This window comes from Pyrenophora tritici-repentis, chromosome 6 (assembly GCF_003171515.1).
Source record: "Pyrenophora tritici-repentis strain M4 chromosome 6, whole genome shotgun sequence".
NCBI lineage: Eukaryota > Fungi > Ascomycota > Dothideomycetes > Pleosporales > Pleosporaceae > Pyrenophora > Pyrenophora tritici-repentis.
Window position 1 is genome coordinate 1723980 of NC_089395.1, and position 22209 is coordinate 1746188.

General features: G+C 46.3%; 9 protein-coding genes across 9 annotated transcripts; 4 read left to right on the plus strand and 5 right to left on the minus strand.

Moving 5' to 3' along the window:
- Nucleotides 1-272: 272 nt before the first annotated feature.
- Nucleotides 273-1874, plus strand: PtrM4_118780 (uncharacterized protein; the record flags this gene model as incomplete). Its single annotated transcript, XM_066108328.1, has 1 exon — nucleotides 273-1874. The coding sequence occupies one exon, from the start codon at nucleotides 273-275 to the stop codon at nucleotides 1872-1874; it is 1602 nt and encodes a 533-aa protein (XP_065961513.1).
- A 565-nt stretch (nucleotides 1875-2439) lies between these two features.
- Nucleotides 2440-3176, plus strand: PtrM4_118790 (uncharacterized protein; the record flags this gene model as incomplete). Its single annotated transcript, XM_066108329.1, has 2 exons — nucleotides 2440-2896; nucleotides 2944-3176. The coding sequence occupies 2 exons, from the start codon at nucleotides 2440-2442 to the stop codon at nucleotides 3174-3176; spliced, it is 690 nt and encodes a 229-aa protein (XP_065961514.1).
- Nucleotides 3177-3802: 626 nt separating this feature from the next.
- PtrM4_118800 (uncharacterized protein) lies at nucleotides 3803-4540 on the minus strand (the record flags this gene model as incomplete). Its single annotated transcript, XM_001935198.1, has 1 exon — nucleotides 3803-4540. The coding sequence occupies one exon, from the start codon at nucleotides 4538-4540 to the stop codon at nucleotides 3803-3805; it is 738 nt and encodes a 245-aa protein (XP_001935233.1).
- Nucleotides 4541-6726: 2186 nt separating this feature from the next.
- PtrM4_118810 (uncharacterized protein) lies at nucleotides 6727-7399 on the minus strand (the record flags this gene model as incomplete). The annotated part of the gene is made up of 2 exons (XM_066108330.1): nucleotides 6727-6873; nucleotides 6923-7399. The coding sequence occupies 2 exons, from the start codon at nucleotides 7397-7399 to the stop codon at nucleotides 6727-6729; spliced, it is 624 nt and encodes a 207-aa protein (XP_065961515.1).
- Nucleotides 7400-10669: 3270 nt separating this feature from the next.
- PtrM4_118820 (ChiA, Chitinase) lies at nucleotides 10670-12122 on the minus strand (the record flags this gene model as incomplete). The annotated part of the gene is made up of 4 exons (XM_001935201.1): nucleotides 10670-10777; nucleotides 10831-11301; nucleotides 11359-11928; nucleotides 12003-12122. 4 exons carry the CDS (start codon nucleotides 12120-12122, stop codon nucleotides 10670-10672), a joined length of 1269 nt encoding a protein of 422 aa, XP_001935236.1.
- A 676-nt stretch (nucleotides 12123-12798) lies between these two features.
- Nucleotides 12799-13474, minus strand: PtrM4_118830 (uncharacterized protein; the record flags this gene model as incomplete). The annotated part of the gene is made up of 3 exons (XM_066108331.1): nucleotides 12799-13175; nucleotides 13237-13318; nucleotides 13367-13474. The coding sequence occupies 3 exons, from the start codon at nucleotides 13472-13474 to the stop codon at nucleotides 12799-12801; spliced, it is 567 nt and encodes a 188-aa protein (XP_065961516.1).
- Nucleotides 13475-15421: 1947 nt separating this feature from the next.
- PtrM4_118840 (JmjC domain-containing histone demethylation protein 3D) lies at nucleotides 15422-18526 on the plus strand (the record flags this gene model as incomplete). The annotated part of the gene is made up of 2 exons (XM_066108332.1): nucleotides 15422-17110; nucleotides 17249-18526. The coding sequence occupies 2 exons, from the start codon at nucleotides 15422-15424 to the stop codon at nucleotides 18524-18526; spliced, it is 2967 nt and encodes a 988-aa protein (XP_065961517.1).
- A 388-nt stretch (nucleotides 18527-18914) lies between these two features.
- Nucleotides 18915-19478, minus strand: PtrM4_118850 (uncharacterized protein; the record flags this gene model as incomplete). Its single annotated transcript, XM_066108333.1, has 3 exons — nucleotides 18915-19128; nucleotides 19177-19313; nucleotides 19368-19478. The coding sequence occupies 3 exons, from the start codon at nucleotides 19476-19478 to the stop codon at nucleotides 18915-18917; spliced, it is 462 nt and encodes a 153-aa protein (XP_065961518.1).
- A 1358-nt stretch (nucleotides 19479-20836) lies between these two features.
- On the plus strand, nucleotides 20837-21271 carry PtrM4_118860 (uncharacterized protein; the record flags this gene model as incomplete). Its single annotated transcript, XM_001935203.1, has 1 exon — nucleotides 20837-21271. One exon carries the CDS (start codon nucleotides 20837-20839, stop codon nucleotides 21269-21271), a length of 435 nt encoding a protein of 144 aa, XP_001935238.1.
- Nucleotides 21272-22209: the final 938 nt, after the last annotated feature.

Sequence of the window (22209 nt, forward strand, 5' to 3'; positions counted from 1 at the left end):
ACCTTTGGGACGCCATACGGCACATAGAGGAATACTCTTAGGTCTACTGTAAAGATGTGAGCTTGCCAACATAGCTAGATACTACCAAATTAAGGAATAGAATGTTTATTGTAGGCGTCACTTAAATAGCAATACGGTGCTCGAAAGCGCGGGCGTGCAACATCATAATGGCAACCTCTTCTTGACGTTTTGAAAGTGGCTCTGCAGACTATATAAATAAGATTCGCCTCGATGTAAGCAGCCTTCGAAACTAACAAAACATATCCATCGATATGAGTGGTAAAAAAAAATCCCACATAAACTTCAAAAATACCGGCGACGGCCGGGAGCCAAGGACTCGAAGTGAGAAATCTACGATTGAATATCATGACGAGAAGGTCAAAAAGCTCGAAGCAGATCTTACAAAATTACAACACGCGAAAGATCAGGGCATGTTCGCTGAAGACGACGAAAAGCAAATGTCATCCATACGTGCAGAACTAGAGAAGTACAATAGCGCTATGACCCAAGTGAATATAAATACCGCCACACGACCCGAGTCTAGCGCGGCAGCGGGACAGCAAGCGGCACAACAGAATGCGACCGAACAAAATGCGGCCGAACAAAATGCGACCATGCAAGATGCAACAGAACAGAATGCAACCATGCAAAATGCGAGCGGACAAGATGCGACCATGCAAAATGCGACAGCCAACGCGCCAAACCCTGGAACGACACATGCAAACGCTCAAAAAAGTCCTTCACAAAAAGGAGAGATTAAAAGAGAGCATGCTGAAGAGTCAAAAATGCCTACTCAAAGGCTTGTGGATGATCTCGGTATGGCATGGGATGTGGACGTCAATAATACTTGTGTCGATCCCTCGCTGCAGGGTCAGGAAAAGTCAGCCATTGGTCACATTATGAGGACCTCTCAAGCTTGCTTCTGCGTTACATATGGGTCTAAGGCTCGTAGCGCTCGTTTCGAATCGAGCCTCCCACATGGGTCCCAATACCAGGGAAGCAGAGATGTTACCAAAGGCAGCAACCGAATCGTCGAGAAAATTGTGAACTTTCATAAAGGAAACAAAGAGCCATTGCCGATGGATATACTGAGCAAAGTGCATATTCTATTAGTTTACTGGGACTCTAAGATGGGAGTCGGACACGCCGCCGAGGTTGACGTACTAGCTCCCAATTATGGCAAAAAACGGCCTCACACCCGCTGCTTCATCTATCTGGATCCCGAGCTCTATAAAACATACGACCTTGAAAATAAGACCGGCTACAGCCATGAAACTAGGTCAATAATGAAACCTCTTCAGGAAGGGAATGACGACTGGCAAAAGTCCATTGCTTTTCATAATATTGCGGTTAGGCTTGAGAATAAATTTGAGAAAGAGTGCATGGTCGGGGTGCCAGGCAGGCCTGGGCCACTCCGTGAGTTGGTTCAGGAGAGAAAAGTGGTGTCCAGCAGGAGCAGATCGCGGTATGCCACTGCTGAGCCGTCAGAAAGCATGTCGCGGTATGCTACTGCTGAGCCATCAGAAGGCTGGTCGCGGCAGGCCACTGTTGCACCGTCAGAAGGCTGGTCGCGGCAGGCCACTGTTGCACCGTCAGAAGGCTGGTCACGGCAGGCCACTGTTGCACCGTCAACAACCGGTTCGCATTTTGACATCCCTCCAACCTCACCACGCCAGCCTACAGATCTACCAAGAACGCGACACAAACAGACTCCTACTACAGTAAAAACTGGGACCTCTTTGAAGCAACGGTTCCATATGGAATTTCTGGAACTTTTTGATCTAGCGGACAATGTTACGTATGCTGACTTGACTGAAAAACAGCAGCTTCTTTACCCTGCGCAGTTCACAAAGTGGAAAGCAGTGAACTCTTAGACAAGGGCTCAAAACAGAGTCCTTATTTTTGAGCGGTAGCAGGAACTTTTAGAGTAAGGCGTCTGTGTCCAAGTAGTTAAATTAAATTGATAAGTTTGCTGAACTTTATATCTGTATTGTTTAAGATGAATCTCCGTTCTACTCTGTTCCTGCACCTATTCTCTTCTATTGTTGGAGCATTTTGGCGACTTCCTTGCTACTCTCGATTGGGAGTTTCTCGAATTGATCCTATCGTCTCTGAGGGATTCCCTTCCCAACACGCGCACACGCTACATGGGGCCCAGAGTATGTTGCGCATGAGCTTAGTAGTTGATGTCTAATCTCCACTATAGACTTGAACTTTTCCTCGTCATACGATGGCCTAATTCAATCCAATTGCACGACATGTGCCGTCCTTGAAGATATGTCTGCCTACTGGACGCCACCTCTTATGTTCTTCCATGCCAATGGTACTATAGAGATCGTTCCGCAAATTAGTGGAATGCGAATGCAGGTATTCAGGATGACAGTTAAAAGCTAATGCTAAGAAGGTTGTAGTTACTATTTTCTCTTTGGGGACAGAATTATGGCTTTTCCACCAGGGTTTAAAATGATTGCAGGAGATGCGAGCAAGCTAAATATCTCTGTCCCACCTCCTGACACGCCGCAATCCTTGTGGGGTCCGGATGAAAAAAAACCAGAAGCGCTCGCTGAAAAAGCTATTGGGTTCAATTGTCTAAACTATGGTGGCTCTGCTGAAGGGGCTTTGACCCGTCATCTGCTTCCGAATAAGTCCTTCATTGATTCAAACTGCGAGGATGGCCTTCGCCTTGAGCTGATGTTTCCTTCATGCTGGAATGGCATTTCTCTTGACGCCGACGACCACAAGTCCCACGTAGCCTATCCAGATCTTGTTATGGAGGGTGTATGTCCTGCAGAGTACGAGACACGCATTCCGGCTCTGTTCTTTGAAACGATCTGGAATACTTCAGTCTTTCGTAACATCTCCGGGCATTTCCTACTCAGTAACGGCGACCAAACAGGTAGGAATAGCCATTTCCTAATTGAATTTTGGCTCATATGATCCCAGGTTCTAGCTACCATGGTGATTTTCTCAATGGATGGAACATAACTGCATTGCAGCAGGCGATTGGCAGCTGCACAAATCTATCGGGCTTGATTGAAGATTGCTCTATCTTTTCTCTCCAGTCCCCATCTCGAGCAGGCCAGTGCACCCTACTGCCGCCAGCAGCGGTTGCCAATGAAAACTGTGCTGGACCTCAGTTAGGCCTTTGCGGTAATGTTACTTTTCAAAATAGATAGAACGATCCTATTCTTAACGTGCGGGATAGCGACAAACTCAATTCACTATAATGTTGTGAAAGTACACCCTGCTTGGCGGAACGCACCTGTAGCGGCAAACCGTTGACACTCATCGACACAAATCATCTCAGCCACAGCTGAATAGCCTTGATACTCTCTGATCATACTGCCAGGAGCCTACAAATAATAAGAAATGTTCAACTTGTTGATAATATCCACTGTTGTGAGCATCCCTCGCACGAGAGATGGCCTGAGCATAACATCCCTCCACCCGCACCGGAAAACCCTGTGGGCCGAAAACAACCAATGAAAGCGCAGCATTTGTACACGACTCAGCATGACGCTGTGTCTGATTGGCTATTTCCGGCCCACCGGTTTTTCCCCTACACAGGGAGGGATGTTAGTCACGTGATTCGGACCGCTGAGAACCAGCAACTCCATATAGGGGGCCTGCCTCATAGATCGCACAACAAGACAATAAGCAATCAATATACTCAATACTTAGTTACCATACGATCGTACAGAACCTGCTACCTACACGCGATGCGCGATAGATAGCCCATTCAACACAACTTCGATTTTGTTTAAAAAAAAACTAATTTAGTTAAATTAACTAATTACTATGTCTATCTTCCAACCTCTGCGTTCTGCTGATTCATGCCTTCTCCGTTCACAAGGTTGTCGTCCCATTCGCTCTCATCGCTGGACGAGCTGCCACGATCATCGCTGACACCTTCCCAAGCATTCTCAACATCTCTGGCCAACCTTTCCTTGCCTACAGTTTCTTTCTCTATAGCTTTGGGTGGTCTTTCATTATCCAAGCCTCCTTTGCCTGCATTTGTTTTGTCTGAACTTCCAATTCCAGACATCTCTTTGCCTTGGCCTCCTCTAACTAGGCGCTCTGTGCTCGATTCTTCTCCATCTACAGCCATCCTTTTTGTATTTTTCGTATCCCTGGCCCGTTGTTCTTGACCTAGTACGTTCTTATGTATCGCAAGGCAAGGACCTGACTGGTGTTTCTTGCACACGAAGTGTTCTTCGCATAAAGGAGACTTGTAGAGCGCTGCTCCGTGCTTGAATCTACAGCCTATTTTAGAGAAACATCGATCCTGTTTATCTAATTGGTTGAGGTATGGCCATCCAGGTTTTGTTGGATATTCATCCTTGAATAGGTCTTCCATCTCGTACTTAAGCCCCTCGCACTGTTCAAGATCCTTTATACGAATACTCTCATCAAGAATAACAAATAAGGCGCGCTGGAAGTCAAAAATGAGACTAAGCGTAACATTTTCATGCCCAGCGTCTGCATAAGTCGCTGCAAGGTTGACGAGCTCGACCTGCACCTTGGAGACGATCGACTCCATGTTAGTGCTCTATGATAAGGGTACTGTTCTACTGTGCTGCACGGATGTGGCCTTATTTGTACGTGCGGGAAGTATGCGTGGAGAACTCAGAGACTAGTACCTTTCTGCTGGTCCTGATAAAAGCAACTTGCATAAATCTGGATGACCATCACTTAATCAGTCTACTCAGTTAACGCATATTAGAAGAAGAATGCCAGTATCTCAGATGAAGACTACACCTTCCGCAATGAGATACTTGTACTATTTAATACTTGTCGGGTTTTCGGAAGCGTTGCTCCAGCAGCGAGAGGGTAATGTTCCAAGCAATATTACTAGCGAGGCCTGCGTTAGAAAAACCACCACAACTTTAACAATAGTGCTGAGCACAACGGGTGCGACAGGTTCGCAATTTACACTATTCCCAATCAGCCCATCTCTCCGTTTGTCTTCACCCTGGTGGGATAACGCAACCAACAACGCAACCAATTCAACGCGAAATTTCTCCGCGCCTACCGGACCTAGCGCTCCTTTCTCAGCCACGTCGAGTTTGAGAGATAACAACCACGAGACATTGATGTACAAAGTTTTGTCTTTGATGGCTATTTCTTTACTCTCTATGGCCCTGATACTCTGAGTGAGCATCTTTAGGACGTAGCAAGACATGGTTTTTAATACCGTTCAGCTGGTAAAGGATATAGATTAGTGTAGCAAGCAATGGACTTCATTTTCCTCATGTCTGCTACGCCAGTCCACCCAATCAATAACCTAATTCCTCACTATTTCTACATTGTAGTACTTAGCGTACACAAGAATGCACTATGATTCCTAGACAGAGAAGCGGCTTTTTCTTCCCAAGTGTTGTAATTAACGATGCGGTATCATAAGAGCCTCGAACCTGTGCTAAGCCTTACATTCTGCACACCCCCAAACTCAACCTAACATCCCTCCCTGTGTAGGGGAAAAACCGGTGGGCCGGAAATAACCAATCAGACACAGCGTCATGCTGAGTCATGTGCAAATGCTGCGCTTTCATTGGTTGTTTTCGGCCCACAGGGTTTTCCGGTGCGGGTGGAGGGATGTTACCACAATGAACATATTCGCGCATAGAGAGCAAAGAAGAAGAAGAAGAAGAAGAAGAAGAAGAAGAAGAAGAAGAAGAAGAGGATAATTAACTAGATTTGACCATATATAACTAGTTAACCTATCATAGGCTTTTGCTTATATTGAACGGATATTACAATCTTTTTTTGGCCGCAGATCTGCTAGTTTGATTCCAGGTCTTTTGTATTGCTTGAACCGTATCCGTCTTTAATCTCTCGAGACTTTCAATGGAGGATGTGCTCCTGCTTTCAGGCTTTTCTAGCATCCAATTTTCTCGCTCTGCTAGTTTTAATAATAGCTGTCTTTGCACTTCCAAGCTTCCCTCAACTTCATGTATATCGCGCTGGGTTTTTCTAATAGTCTGTTCCCTGACTCGACCCTTGTCATTAAACACTCTGCCTTGATACCTCTCCTGCTTCTCTGTCTGGCGAGGATGCCTATTGTCTTTCATCGAAACTCGGAGAGGCTTCTTAGTTCTCCAGTCCACGGGCATATTCAGAGACTTATAACTTAATTACTTAAGCGCAAGCTGGTTATGAATACTCAAAATTGTAGTGGGGAATATTTGCGAATTGTGCTGAGTTTGTCATGTACGCCGACCCACGCTTATATATAGGTAGAATTTCACATGCTAAGTCGTATTAGAACAAAGTTAATTGACTATAGCCTTAAGGCTATCGTCAGGCTCAGTAAGTTACTAAGAGTGATAAGCAAGTAGGTCGCAGCACTAACGTGCTTTGACAATTTTAATTACTAAAATCTTGGCAATCTCCAGTTAGAGGCTGCAATAGACTATTCTAGTCTTTAGAAGAAGGTTCGCGCGCTTAAGAAGTCCTTTCTACAGATTCACGCGACCCTTAGAGGCAGAGCTAGGTTAAGGGCATTTACGGATTTATAAGTGTGCTTTAGATACTACAGTTTCTGGGCTCTAACGCCCTTACTGGGCTAGGCTAGGCTTATAGGCTCCCCACACGTTGAAGACCTCTTTTCGGGCAGAAATGATAACGTTACAAATTACAAATCTCTTCACTAACGTTAACTTAGCTTATCGCCAACGAACTACAAATCTCTCGCTAGCTAACCGCCAACTAGCTTAGCTACAAAGTTCAATCACCTGGCATGCGAACGAATTGGACAGCAAGGCGCAGGGTTGGTTGAGCAATCATACTTCCCGGTTCAATGCAGTTACCGCCGAAGCAATTATCTTCCTCTCCAATCACTCTGCATGGGAATGCGCATTCCATCTTCCGTTGCTGGTCACTGTAAGTACGCTTTCTCATCAAGACCAATTACTAGATTTACCCTGCTTCCTTCACCGCACCCCCAGCTCTCGATGTCCCACTCCCCTGTGACACACCACGCCTCCTCACTGTTCTTCGAAGCACTGCTAAATAAGATTTCGTCATTCTGAAACAACACTTCATCATCGTTGAACTGCGAAGCTCCTATTGCAAGACTCTTGTCATCAAGCAGTCCCTTGATAGCGAAAACATCGCTGGCAGAGATCTTGGTGTAGCTGTTTCGCGATACTGCGGGCTGTAACTCCGCGATGTTTATAGTGAGATTGTTGGCATGGTCTTCGATTTCGAATATTTGGATATAATTTGTCTTTCTGGAGGCGGTGCAGAGTTGCTTATGCCAGAGCGTAAAGGTGCATTTATTCGTGAGATCGTGATGTAGGGCCTTTGTTGATGAGAGGCGGAATCGAGGAAAGTAAAGAGCATTTGTTGAAGAAACGAGAAAGAAGACACTGGCAAGGGCGGTCAGCGCGTTGTGCATTTTGACGGGAATGATATGCAATCAAGGAGATGGCCAAATTGTATTAAGAGTCAAATCTACGCCTTTGTAATTGTTCCGGATACGAAAGTACATTCCTTGCCTGATGGGTAATGCAACTCCCGTTACGCCGCAATAAGTGCTGAGCACGTGTTAGACTTGCTATCTTGGCAATGACATCCGCTACACGCTTGGATAAAGTGGCGACGCGGCTACACCGGAATTACGACAAAACGTTCGCTGGATAAACACGGTCAGCAAAAAATATAGCGCTAATCCTCCTCTGATAGAGCGCCTTTTGTAGCAGCTGTGAAATTTAAATAAACGAAATGTAGGATCCGGGAACCGATTTCGTTAGTCACTATAACAAACGATCAGGCGTAGCATTATAGTGTAATGCTGCAATCTAATGCTTACTTCTGACTATGTTCGCGTTGCATTGGAACGTGAGAACCTCTACAGTTTTCTGGTGTAATGCTGTAATGTGATGCCTACTTCTAGCTGTCTTAGCAATACGACACATTAGAACCTAAGTGCCGCCATCAATATGCTCTTAGCATAAAGCTATAAGCTGAGCTAGCGGAAACACTGTAATAGCATAACGCTAGTATAAACTTGCTCAGTCAAGTCATATAAAGAGCGTATTATCAGCACCTTGCGCTTGTGCCACGACTTCAAAATCTGCTCCTCTAAAGCGTTATGCGCTCTATACATCTCGTAGTTTTAGAGGCAATAGTAACGATGAAACAATTCTAACAAGAGACAGGAGCTTACTCACGATGAGCCGCTTCTAGATCTGACTCAGGTTGGAATGAGAGAAGAAGAGGCATGACAAGTAGTCCAACTAAAATTCTGCTAACTCTTGGTAGTTTATCTCAACAGCGAAAGCTTTTCTGTGCCTACTTGCAAGGGCAGGACCTGAGTATCTAGAATATGTGCGGCCAAAGCTCCTACCACATAGGCTGTCTTGTGATCGCGGCTCGACCCTCTCTACTCAAGCTGCACAGTCTGAACGCCTGTCGCATCCAGCTATAGTTGACGTCCAAATGTCCGCCACTTTCCTTCCCACCGGTAGCTTCCAACGAGAAACGGACAACCTCTTTGATACAGGAGACCACCACTCTCCTGACAATACTGCAAGCCTTAATGCAGACACGCTAGACGGACGTAGTAAGGATAACAGGGACGCATCACAACCCAAACCGCCCGAGCTTCTATCTTATCCAGCCTATGTTGATGCCCGACCGTCCGCCTCTCCTGCGTGCACTATACACTTGGACGACCAAGACAATGACAGCCATGGCAACCAAGACAACCACTCTTTGCATCCGCCCCCAGAATACCTTCGAGTCTTTAAACAACTTGATTCCCCGTACGGAGGTAATTCCAAGTACAAGCTTAAGCAGATTATTAAGCTTAGTGACCATTTTCTGCGAATAGACGCCGTAAGCTTTATACATTCCTTGCACTATCGATGTGGCCTGCGTGGTCTTTGGTACCGCCCTTTACTAGACAATCCAATGACTGGCTCTTTAGCAGAGAGGACGCTCAGAAGCCTCCACTGTGCCGAGACAACTGAGGAGGACACGATTGTGGGTCCCGTCAGACTTAGAATGGCAAGGATTTTCCTTTACCATTACATGGAGCAAAAAGTCCTCAACATACGGACTAATCGTTGTATGCAGAATCTACGTTCTCCGGGTAAGGACGTGCAAAGCATTGTCATAGACTTGACCCTAGATGATATATATAGCAGCAACAACGAATCAGACAGTCTACAAGTCAGGAAGCAGCGCCGAGAGATTCTCAAAACGCATAAGAGGATAGGTAAACGGTGGTCCTTTCTAGTGGCTCACCTTGGCATCGGGGTTCTTTTAACTTGCAATCCGAGCCTTGAAGCTTACATGTAAGATTTAAATTACTCACTATAAGTTAGGTATAACTACTATCAGTCGCTAACAATACAAATAGAAACGACAAGCATTTTACTGAGAACATGTTACTAGCGCTTGTAACATACATTGTAAATGTATATCCTTACGGGATCCAAATCAACCGAATAGCAGAACCGCTTATTGAAAGCATAATGGAGGGTGCCTCATCTACATCTTGGCCAGGCGCAGAGGTATTAGATGTTCTTGATGGGTACAAACAAAAAGAGGAGAAAGATTGCTATTATATGAGAGATAAATGGCGGTTCGTAGACCCCCCAAAGGGCTTTGTGCGGGTTCTCTCGGTGTAAGGTTTAGGAGTATTAAGCATGCTCCTAAAGTACCTAATATTAGAAGAAATTGCAGAAGCGCCAAGCTACTTTACGCGTGTTAACACTCGGAAACTGCTTACTAATGTCTACAGCAGCTTTTTAAAAGTCATCACTTGCTCATCCTAGTTGTGTAATAATCGCATAGCTCTCTTAATACAACAACCTTCTCTCCTCTTTCATTTCTGCTATTTCATTCTATATCTGACATCAGCCTAGCACCTTTGCTCACCGAGTACACTATTAAGGTAGTACTCGTTTAGCCCTCAATTAAATGCCTACTTAGCTCGCTTGTTGTATATAATCACTTTGTTTATACTGCAACCTTTTCTCTTATTTCCTCCTCTATAGATTGCTAGAATACATGTGGCTAGCTACAAACAACCTGTATACAGAGTTCTATTAACACAAACTGTCGATTTGCATGAAGAATTCAACCTCATTTCTTAAGCATTTACTGATTCCGAGGTCTGAGTTCTTTGATTTAGCAGGAGTTTTAATTAGTTTAGTTTCCGCAAATACCCTGATTACATTTTAGAAGTTGTTAGTCTCCCAGACTTTCCTGGAGTATCTCTGAGAAATGGATCCTGGTTTTCAAACCCTCTTGGGGTTTCTAACGCGAATGATATGTTCGCGTTAGGCAAAACTAATGAAGCTCCTAGAAACGCTCTGCTTCTGGAAACGCCCTGCTCCTAGAAACGCCCTGCTTCTGGAAACGCTCTGCTCCTAGAAACGCCCTGCTTCTGGAAACGCTCTGCTCCTAGAAACGCCCTGCTTCTGGAAACGCTCTGCTCCTAGAAACGCCCTGCTTCTGGAAACGCCCTGCTCCTAGAAACGCTCTGCTTCTGGAAACGCCCTGCTTCTGGAAACGCCCTGCTCCTAGAAACGCCCTGCTTCTGGAAACGCTCCGCTCCTAGAAACGCTGAATAACACTTTAGCGCTGTGAAATCTGCTTGTTCTCGCATATTATATACAAGAGAAAGAGCTATAGGCAACAAGCATAGAAATGGGCTCTAGTTGTTAGGAAACCCTCCCTTTAGATTCTCATACTTGCTCTGTGGAAAGCTTAGCAGATTCGTACTCTGATCTAACGCACTGATACCACCGATATGCTTGACGAACTATTTACCTTGTTAGCATTGCTTTGTCTCCCTACCAGTAATAAAGCACGCACCGTAGAAATAAGGCTATCAGCACCCTTCTTATCACTCGAGCTCTCCCACCACATACCCCCACCTAACCCCTGCTGGCGGATGAGCTGGGCTTTCTTAGCGACGATGGCGGGCGTGTCATAGCTGATCATCTCGCGCTTCGCAGCATCATAGCTCCAGCTCGCCACCAGGTCCAAATCCTCAGTGATCTTTGCGCCAACCTGAGGTAGCACTTTATAATCATAGACCCCGGCTTCCCACGTCCCCTTACCCACACCCTGGAACGGCCTCCCTGGCCCATCGGTCTGGCTGAAGGAGCGGCCGTACAGCGGCATACCGAGAACAATTTTGCTGGCAGGCACTCCGGCGGATATGTAGTCGTTCAGTGCCTTCTTTGTGCCAAAGGGTGTAGAAGAGGGATTTGAAGAGGAGGGGCAGAAGTTGGCGTCGTGGCCGGCGTTGGTGTCCCAGGAGCCTGAGTAATCGTACGCCATCTGTACAGGTGTCAACATGAACGGAAGACATTGGGATTGCGAAAAATTGACACTTACGAGGTTCCAGAAGTCAAGGTATTTATCCATGGCGGCGAGCTTCATTTTATTGTAATTCGAAGGTCCAGCAGGCGATGCAACAGTGAGAAGTAAATGCTGGTTGTTTGCGTTCTGGGCCGAGTAATCATTAAGTTGTTGCCGAGTCTCTGCAAGGAGGGAGACCATGTCATTAGCCTGCGCTTCGTCGGCAGGATACTCCCAGTCAACGTCAAGACCATCGAAACCAAGGTCTGCGAGAATCTGGATCGCACTGCTCGCAAAGGCTTTCCGACCCTGAGGTGTTGACGCTGGTACCGCAAAGTTGGCGGAGTAGGTCCACCCGCCAATTGACAAAAGCGACTTAAGCTTGCGGTTCCTCTTTTTAAGTAGGTATAGCTGCTTGCTGCATCCGTAGACGTTAGTGCCGACGTCGTTCCAGGAGTCAGAGGGGAAGTGCTTGTCAGTATCAGACCATGTGTCTGTCAGGTAGACCTCGCCCGTCTCCGGTCGAACATTAGCGAAGGCGTAGAGGACGTGGGTAAGTTCTTGGGCTGGAAGATCTTGAGGGTTGAAGTTACGACCATAGATGGCCTGTATCTACTGTCAGCAAAGTAGGTCTTGGCCATTTTTGGTGGGGCGAAACGAGCCCAGTTGACAAAATATACGACATTCTTATACCCTGTCGTAGCTGAAGAGGCCAAATTGTCGTTGGAAGTCTGCGGAAGCGCAAAGGCCTGAACGAGTGTAAAGAGAGAAAGCAGGATTGCTACTCCTGTGAGGAGCATGATGTCGCTGGTGGCGCTATGTTGTGTTACGCGGCTGGTGCGCAGGCCAGTGCAGGTACGAATCGCGGCTTCGGTTGAGTTCCGAAGCTTGAGATGAAAATGGGTTCGAGTTGAGCGATAAGGTAGCTTGAGTCGCAAATATATGTATTCGAAGAATGACTGAAAATGGTTTAGCGTGGAAGCGACATGGACTGATCTGATTAGTGAGAGAAAGGCTTGAAACTTTAGCAAAACGTCATTCAATGTAGGGGAGATAGGGGGAGAACGGGCTAATTACTGACTGCATTAGTTAGTTAAGTTAGCTTTATAGGTGTAACGTTAGTATTGCAGAGAGTCTGTGACGGTTGTAAGGAGAAGCAGATCACGTGTTGGTGGTTTAGGGCTGCTTCCTCAATTTATTGAGCACCTCTTACCTCAGCTGCATCACAGGTTCGTCATGTAATTAAATAGACCCTGCTGCTGCTGCTTCATTGAGAGCACAGCACGTACAACACAACACGATAGCAGAATACATAAGATTTTGTTCTACCGCAACAGAATCACTCAAGGAAGTAATTAGCACGGTCCTAATCGTGAACGTATCTGACTGTTTTCTAGCAAATCTTGTAATCTTTTCTCCTGGACAAATTTATGGTGCCCGACAGCTTTTGTAACTTTCTAACCCTGTTCTTCTCGCTTATCGCGTCTTCTGTGTTTCAAACTCTTCAAACTCCCCAAATAGGGTGTCCGCCGTGCTATTTACGTCCGGTGACAAACGTAGAGGACTGTACTCCCAACTGTTCCCTGGCTCAATCTTGCTCTTATAGAGACTGCCTATATCCGGACGGCTACCTATGTTAAAGGAGTCGCGCAAAGGAGTTAAGCGTGGTAAGGAACACTCGGTCGACGAGTTATAGTCTACCTGCAACACTGATGATGGCTGCACGGAGTTTGAAAGAAACCCCTGAGTGTGGCTTATATACTGAGGGAATGCTGAGGCATTGCCAGAAGCGGGTGGCGAACGAAAGTAGGTATCTGTTGGAGTTACTGGTACTGCCTCGTCCGGACACTGAGCTATGACATAGGTTAGGTATACGCCCTCTACTGAAGGACAGAATTCATTGCGATGTCGCACCCTTTCTTAAAACTTCTATGGCTGTTAATGCATGTTGTAGCCGCTCCTTCAGCGACAGGTTGTCTTGCTTCAGCTCTCTGTTCTGAATCTGTTAATAGGACAGCCTATCGTTGGATAATCGATTTCGAACCTGGCATTGAAGAGTATCAATCTCATCTTTTATCTTCCGGCGCGACTTTTGCTGACTCTCTCGGTTCCTCTTCCTTTTCTCTGCAAGTTGGGCGCTAGTGAGCGTCATAATGCTTCGTAGACTTGCTTTTAATGATCTCGTCTCTCTTTTCCTTTGAAAATGCAGGAGCAGCTGAGCATATTCGAGTCGACAGGAAAGAGAGTAGAACAAGGTCGAAGTGAAGGTTTTTGAGGTTTGACAGCAAGGTGCTAACAATTGATGGTTCAAAGACATGCATCAACAAACTGATCTCAGTAGAAAACGAAGGTGTGGGGCTGACAATATGGGTGACGCTAGGCTTGATATGCGAAGTAGCGTGACGTAAACTCTACTTACGATGTGCAACCTAATAGGATATAAATTAACGAGGCTAATCTAACAATTGCTAAAGCGCTCTTTTTGCTTAGCAAGAACAGCGTTGATACTTCGCCTCATCCTCGTGTGCACAACGAAGGCCAATGCATCATAGCTGATATAACAGGTTCACATTCTCGAGATCAAGCAAGAACTCACGACCTTTAATTAGTCGTGAATCTGACGTCAATTCTTCAGAATGATATACGTCAATATCGACATCCAGACCCACCGCCGGAAAATACGTATCTGTGCAAACCCCAGGAAAGTACGTAAACTGTTCGTGTAATATCTAAGTGAGTGGTCTCAGAATTGGAGATCTGATATGTCTCCCAAGACCAAACAAGGCCTCCTGATATAGATCCTTCCTCCGTTGTCATATTCAGTCGAATAGCTCCTTCATTTAGCAGAAAAAAACAGAGACATGATTGTCGCTGCACGAAAGGTTACAAGTTGGAACCTTACCTTCTTCTACTACAGTGTCACAGAAAGCGTACGCAGAATTAGAGATAATTAAAGTTGAAGTACCTCTTCGATTTTGCTGCACTCACACTCAGCTATCCTATTTCAGATCTACACGCACAGTCGGGCAATAAACCTCCGTTACAGCATTGTGACTTCTTAAGAGAATTGAAAATGGTATAAATAGCAGCTTAACGGACAAGGAGAGAGACGGATGAATTCATTGAGTGCATTCTGTCTTTTCTGCCACGTGGGCGACTGTGACCCAAGTCTCCTCAGTTCTTCTACAGCAAGCCGATGGTGCGATATGCTTGCTTGATCTATAGCAGTCCAACCGAAGCGGGCCTTCGAGTTGACATCGGCTCCCGCTTGAACTAGTTGCGCAAGTACGTTGTGGGAACCGGTGACTGCCGCAAGATGCAAGGGTGTATTTCCATGATGGTCCTTCGCCATTACGTCAGCCCCGTATTTGATTAATGACTGCACCGCTTCCGTCATATTACGGCCAGAAGCATAGTGAAGTGGAGTCAAAAGCGAGTGGTCCGGTTGGAAAGGATTAGTTCCAGCGTAATCGAGCGTGGTCACAAGAGGCTCTATATATCGAACAAGACCTTGCGCAGCCAATCGATGGAGAAGAGTAACGCCGTAGCTGTCCACTTGTACGAGGTCGACTTGAGGTTCAAGTAGTAATCGGTGAAATGTACTGGTGCGTCGGTGAACAATAGCCCATTCCATTACAGAGCCGTTTCCTCGTTTATCATACCAGAACGTCACGTCTTGTAGCCTATGTGTGAGAGAATTACTCTTTGACGTGCAATGGTACCGAGAACGGCGGTAAAAACTTTTTATTAAGCGAGTATATAGTAGTTGCGATCCTCTGATAAGTGAAGACACATCGTTGAGAGAGAGATGTGCGCTAATATCTTCAAGAATTTCTATCGGTAGTAGCAATAACATCGCAGTTGACATCGTACACGATGCATTTTGTTAGATTACCAACGATTTTAAGTCATTTCACAGTGCATTACAATTGTGATGATCGCAGACCATTTCTGAGGCATTAGTGCCGGTGGTACCTGAGCGCACGGCCCTGCTAAGGCTGATCCTGGCACAGACCACACCAGCAAGATCCGACTCTCGGATCTTCTTGGCGGAACATCTGCTTTCCTCTTTCCTCAAACTGCGACAACATTCATCACCATGACCCTGGATCCAGGAACACTCGATACGCTTGTTCACGAGCTAGAAAGCTATGTAATTAAGATCAAGAGCATAAAGATGCGGGTCCAAAGCTATTCACAACCAATGGTCTTAACTGGCCAGCAGAGCAAGAAACCACCCGACACGATCCCACCCGACACGATCCCACCCGATGTACGCTCGAAGCTCGAAAAAACAGTGCGCTCTATCATCATAGGAGCAGGAACGATCCTTGCAACCTTACAGTTGCCCCTGCGACAGACGCGTGAAAACAAGCCGGAACCGACGAGCAAAAGGAACCTCAGATTGAACAAAGACACAGATCGAGATAAGGAGGCGCATGTTGTGCAGAAACGGGCCGTATATTTGGCCAGGAACTCGAGAGGCAAACGAAGCCGCAGATCAGGCAAGAGCAGACCGCCTGTAGTGCAGGAACCTACAAGCCAAGACGAAGAACAGCAGCCTTTACGAAGAAGTCTCCAAGATGACGCGGCGGGTGAAGGAGCTACCTCTAATAACCAAGAGGACGATAACACCGAGAGGGAAACGGATGATATTACTGAAGGAAGGTCTTCCGATGACAACAACGTGCTAAATCACGCGACACGTCCGTCGGCACTAGAACGAGCCGGCGTTGACTCAACCCTTCCGCAATTTTCCGTCCCTACTCATCAGTGCGATTTAACAGACCTGGGATTATACACGGTGCCTACTTTGGAAAAATTTACCTCCTTACCCGACGTGCACAGGACCGGCATGTGCCATCTTTCTATACAGGATTTCTCCATGCAGAACCTCGATTTCGATGCTGGTATTGTGCAAGATGCTCGTCGCACAACAACACAGCTCAAGTACAATACTGCCTGCCTGAAGCGGCCTGGTGTCATGGCAATATCTTCGAGTTACTCTGGGCGCCCGCTCACACCTTTCACCACGTTCACCGATGCACCCAGAGGACATTATTCCGATGAGCAGTTGGAGGAGATTTTCGAATCCTTCTGCAGAGACACTACATCTGGCAAGCCACAATGGTATCTGATCGGCTCAAGCAAAGAGGTGCTTGGAGAGCAATGCCGCTATTCTGACCTGCTCACGGCTGGTCCATATTTGCAGCAGGCTTTGACACAAACCATAGATGGTGTCAACACAAGCTACATTTATGCTAGCTACGCTACTGGCCGTACTGCTACCGCGATGCATTATGAAGACTGCGCATGGTTTTCTGTCAACCTCATGCTATGTGGTGCTCCAAAAATATGGCTTAGCATCGAGCCTACGTCCAATGAGAAGTTCGAGGCCGGCCTAGGAGCTTTGTTCCCTGGACAGCTGACTACGTGTTCACAACGCATCCGTCACTTATCGGTACTCGTTGCACCGAGCGTCCTTAAAAGTCTGGGGGTGAAATACCATATCAAGGCCTGTTATCCTGGGGAGCTGATCTTCACGACCCCTGCAGCCTATCACCAGATTATCAACATGGGCGCAAACCTGGCTGAAGCTGTCAATTTCATGGACCGAAACATTTCCCCCTATCCGCAAAACTATAATTTTTGTACTAGCAAAATTTGCGGCTTCACGGATTCTCCTGGCCCACACCACTTCCGAGCCAGCAAGCGTCCTTGGCTCGGGGAACAGACTGAGACACCTCCAGGCAAGAGGCGTCGTGACGGTCCTGCTAGGCTTGAATTGGTAGAGTTGCAGCGGTATAGTCTGGGTGTTGGGGAATCACTTTTCCATAATCTTGCACGCAAAACTCCCGCTTCACTCATTGTGTCAATTCTCAGTAAGCAAACGCTGGCACGACTCTCTCGACTAATACATGCACAGAGGACGGAGCACTACAGCGAGTTCGCATCTGCTACACCCCCCTTGGACAATCACGATCAAGACATCTTATATCATACTGCGGCGTATCATAGTGCTGCAAAAGTGTCCTGTCAGCAAGCTGATCTCCCTCTACTGCGTGTACGCGCCAACACATTTGCCTACGTCTCCTGTCTCGAAAGCTTGAAAGGCGGAGCTGCCAAATTCTCTTCCGAGATAATAACCCGCATCCTACGTCTACAGAACACGCCAAACACGCCTGATGCACGACGGACGCTTGTCCATAACTTCTCCACTAGCAAGAAATGGCGCTCTCTTTGTGAGAGCCATGGACCTGGACTTCTTGCGCTCCTACCTCTTCAGTCTGAAGCCCCCTATTTCCTGTGCACTAGCAGCCTATTGAAGATGAATGATGCTGACATCAAGCACTTCAATGACCTGTTAGAACAATGCATGAAAGAAGGTGAATTCAAGGAAATACTGCAAAGTCTGTGCGCCATCGCAAATGGACTCGTCAAGCGTGTGCTCTCTGACACTTCATTTCAATACGGCTTCGAGGATCCTAACAATCTGCCAGCCGACTTCGAACATCCCCACTTCGAATATCGCTCCGAGTGGTTCAACAGCACTACGCCTGTGCTTTCTGAGAACGATGATTTGGACTTGAAGAACACGCTATCGCTATTGCGCCCACAAGCGTACCTCGCTCAGAGCCAACCTGCTAGCACATTGTCTCGTAAATTGCATCGATTGAAGGCTACCGTGGACGTGACCTTGATGCCCAATGCCTCTGCATCTTGCATTGATGCTGCAGCTTCGCGACACTGTCCATGCATGCCTCCACGGCTAGGCTTCTATCGGTTATCCGCGACATCTTCGGATAAACTACCCATTGTTGAGTCTCGTGTGCCATACGGCCCGGAAGACTATATCGGCGAGCTGACTGGCCTATTACACTCTGCGGATCACAGTGATTGCAGCGGCACGTTTTGCGCGCTTTATTGGCCTACCGGTAACCAGCCAATTTGCCACCTGCATTGGGACGACCAGGGAAACTGGGTCCGCCATATCCCTCATTCTTGCGACCCGTCTGCCAAGTTCATGCCACAGATCCTTGGTTGCAGGCTCCGAGTCATGTTACAGGCTAAAGCTTCCATCGTCAGAGGCACGGCAATCACCGCCGACTGGAGTCGCTTGAGAGGATATTCAGGAGAAAAGCGGCGGCAATGCATCAGCTGCGAAGGCCCTTGCTCTTCCAGCCTGTCTGACTCGCCCCCGTAGCAGCAACCACCTTCAATCTGTTTGCAGCATAAGTACATCAGCTCGACAAACTTGTCAACATCCATGACATTGGGATTTTGCACGATTGGATTGTTTCATCCTTCTGGACTTTAGGTGTGACGTCAGCCAAACAGTCTGACGTTCTCGAATCAGAAAGCACAGCAACATCATAGAAGCCGGAGGTCTGGATGAGGGAGCATAGGCAGAGTCGCTGAAGATATCGCACTCATCCGCTTCATTTCGCCCAATGCATGTCCTATATCAATGGCAACCGCTGGTCGAAAAGATTTAATTACTAATTACACTACCTCATGCAATTGAGGATATAGAGGATGTCTATGAAACCTACGGAGCATGAAAAGACATCCAAGTCAATATTGACCCATTTTTATACTACAGAATGAGTCGTAGTAACATAAGCTGCGCTGATAGATGCGCTGCCGTTTGTCATAGCAGATCCGGGGCAACCTTCAATGACTTTTGTCGCTCTACACGTGTAGCTTCCCACTTGCTCCTTGAAGGCGTCTTCTACCTGCGATGTACCAGGGTACCAAGCCTGCGTTCCACCATATCCCGCGAAGGGAGTAATGCATTTGTCGTCCCTGCACGTTCGTGAGATGGTTCCAGTCGTGAAAATAGTTCGTGCTCACGTATAAAACCGGCAACACAGACCCAGATCGATCGCAATCGAAGCAACCTTATCTAAGCGATCAGCTGGGACGCATCGACTTGAAGTGGTGATTGGCGCATAACAGTCCTGCCAATTTGTACGTGAACATAGATTAATCTAGATTGTTGTTTTAGGTAGTTGCATAGAAGAAATGATATTAGGTTACTCTACGCTAGGTGCACAACTTCCTTCAGTGCGATTGTTGTAAATTGTCAAATTCGTTGTCTGGGCGCGGGTAGTTGAAAAAATGATGCCCGCAGTAAACCAGATTGGGTATTGCATGTTGACAGTAGTGAGTGTTTGATACAACGATGCTAATCTTTGAGATCTATTAGTACTCAAGCTATCTGAGTCAATTTCAGAGGAGGCTGAAACCTACACGGTGGTTGTTTTGCTGAGGACGCAGAAATCTACAAGGTGGTTGTTTTCCTGTGCCGCAGCATATTTTGCACGAGGTGCTTTTTGTACATTCCTGCGTACTATCAGCTACTTGTTAACCTATCGTATAAAAGCAGCTGTAAGTCATAGACAACGTCAACTATGGCCCCTCGGAGGCAATCTAAGAAGCCTACTTGGCGCTATAAAAGACTTAGACAAGCAAAGCCTGAGAGCTCTTCTGCAGTATCTAAGCCAGATAAAACACTCGTTCGCCTTCTTCCAGTTGAGCTTTGGAACAACATCACAGACTATCTATCTCCATACTATACTAGACTCTTCCAACGCGATTTCAAAACTGGATCTGCTAAATACCGGCATCATGAAGGCTTTTAGTACGCGATTTTCAAAGACCATAATTGGCTAGATTATGTTGTTACAAAAGGCGGACAACCTGGCCTTCTTTTCCTGAAGGATAAAAGTTCTAGGCGAAAGCAAGTTATTTTATTACTACATAAGCATCACGATATACCTTAAGATGAATTACAGAAGTGTTTCTTCAAGAGTTTACGTAACGGCGATAGACAAGAATCTGTGTTTCAGATAGACAAGATAGACTTAGACTTGACAGCTCTTTTCCGTGAGAATCTGTGGGTGGAAGGTGTTAGTCATCTTCAGATGAACCTCTTGGATATGGACAGAGATATTCTAGGCAGTTACTGTTTCTGGACAGATGGTAGGCGTAAACTACTAAGGTTAGACAATAACCGTAAGTTCGAGACCTACCGTGGTCACATCATTGGCATTGGGCTACCTTACCAGAACGGGGATGGATCGACGGAGTTTTCGCATTTTGTAGTACTTCCAGATAACGAAGACAAGAACATTTGGCGTTAAGAATGAACTGTAAATTAATTGATCATAATACATGTAATCTTAGTCGCATTAGAGTTCACTAATACGTATTAGGCATTTGAGCATGACGTGGTTGTTAAATTTATTGAAATATATGAGATACTCGCAGGTTTGCAGCGCACAATTCAGTGCAAGGAAAATCTTCTCTTAACCTTCAAGCACATTTGTGGCCTTCGTTAATTAGGCTGAAGCGACTGCCAAGAAGCGACTGCGCCGTAAAGGCGCTCTCTAGTGCCAATGATGTGATTGCAATACAACGCCAATGCCGGATGTGCCGGAAGGCGGCATCTATAAGTGCAGTGGATAAGTAGCCTCATCTCTGAACGACCAGCCTACGATCTACCAACATCATGCCGCCCACAACTTCCGCTAAAGAACGAAAGCGTCAGCACCACCTAGATAGAAAGATAATCTGGCAGGGTCCACGCGCAGTCCGAAATACAAAGCTATTGTCTACAACGCTCGCTAAGTTGGATCCTCATCTCGAAAACGACGAAATGGAATACATCGACCGGTTCCAACGCAATTTGGAAGCTCTTATTCGAGAGGCTCGATCAATGCGATACTTTGGCACGACACAACCGTTCAAGACGACAATCGATCGAATGGGAGACTCTCTGGTTGAATTCCTTCTCTCAATAAATACGTATGGAGGCATTGATAGCCACGCCGAAATTTTCTCAATGGACAGTCTTGAAGAGAAGGAGTCACTGTCTCTAAATGTCAGAAATGAAGGTGATAACCAGAAGACAGAATCAGCAAAGCTGAAGGAGGAAGTTGCGTAAATTGAAGATCATTGTGGACAGTGCTGTATAAACCTTAGTTCAATGAATATAGCACATCCTATATGAAGAAACTCGATTGATTGACGTCTGTCTGCGTCACGAACTCCTCACTGCCCCCCCCCCTTAGTTAGATGCGGATCTAACGTTCAATCGTCCTACACCATAAATGCTGAAAATCCTAGAGTAATTCACTTAGTACTAGTTTGTATTCTGCATTGATTTTCCCGATCTCATCCTGGAGCAATATAAGATCCTCTGACATTCACGAAATTCAACTAACTTAACCGAGTTTAGCCACGCTGTGTTAATTACCACATATAAAAGATTGATACGCAACGAAATTGCCTATTGCCTCTTACACAACAACGACAATGAGCAAACGTCGAAAAACTCGCCGTAGTACCTCGGAGGCGACCACCGTCATTCTTGAGCCGGGCGAGTCGTTGCCCCCTGAAACGATCACGAAAGGCCCCAATGACTGCTCTATTCTGATCCAAGTTGCAGGAAATGTCTGCTATCGTGTTTCTAGACACGTGCTCGGAGAAGTCTCATGGTTCAAGACTTTGTTTGCCCAGGAACAGGATCGCCCTATCTACTATCTACCGGACGATGAGCCCGGTACCATTCGCATCCTATTCATGATTTTGCATCACCGCCCACATCTCCTACCGATATCACTCCTGGTATCCAATCTTGTTCACTTGGTTGTCGTCTGTGACAAATACGACGTCACAGATATTGTTGTGCCGCATGTCGAAGCCAGAAGATGGATTGAAGGTCTTTGGGAGGACAATAAGCCAATTGGAAGAGACTGGATTGAATGGATTCGAATATTGCAAGGGTTCTACAGTATCGAGCAAAGGTGCCAAAAACTGTCTACTATATTGGACGTAGTAGCAGCAAATATGCACGAAATTGATGAAGGCTGGATCTTTGAG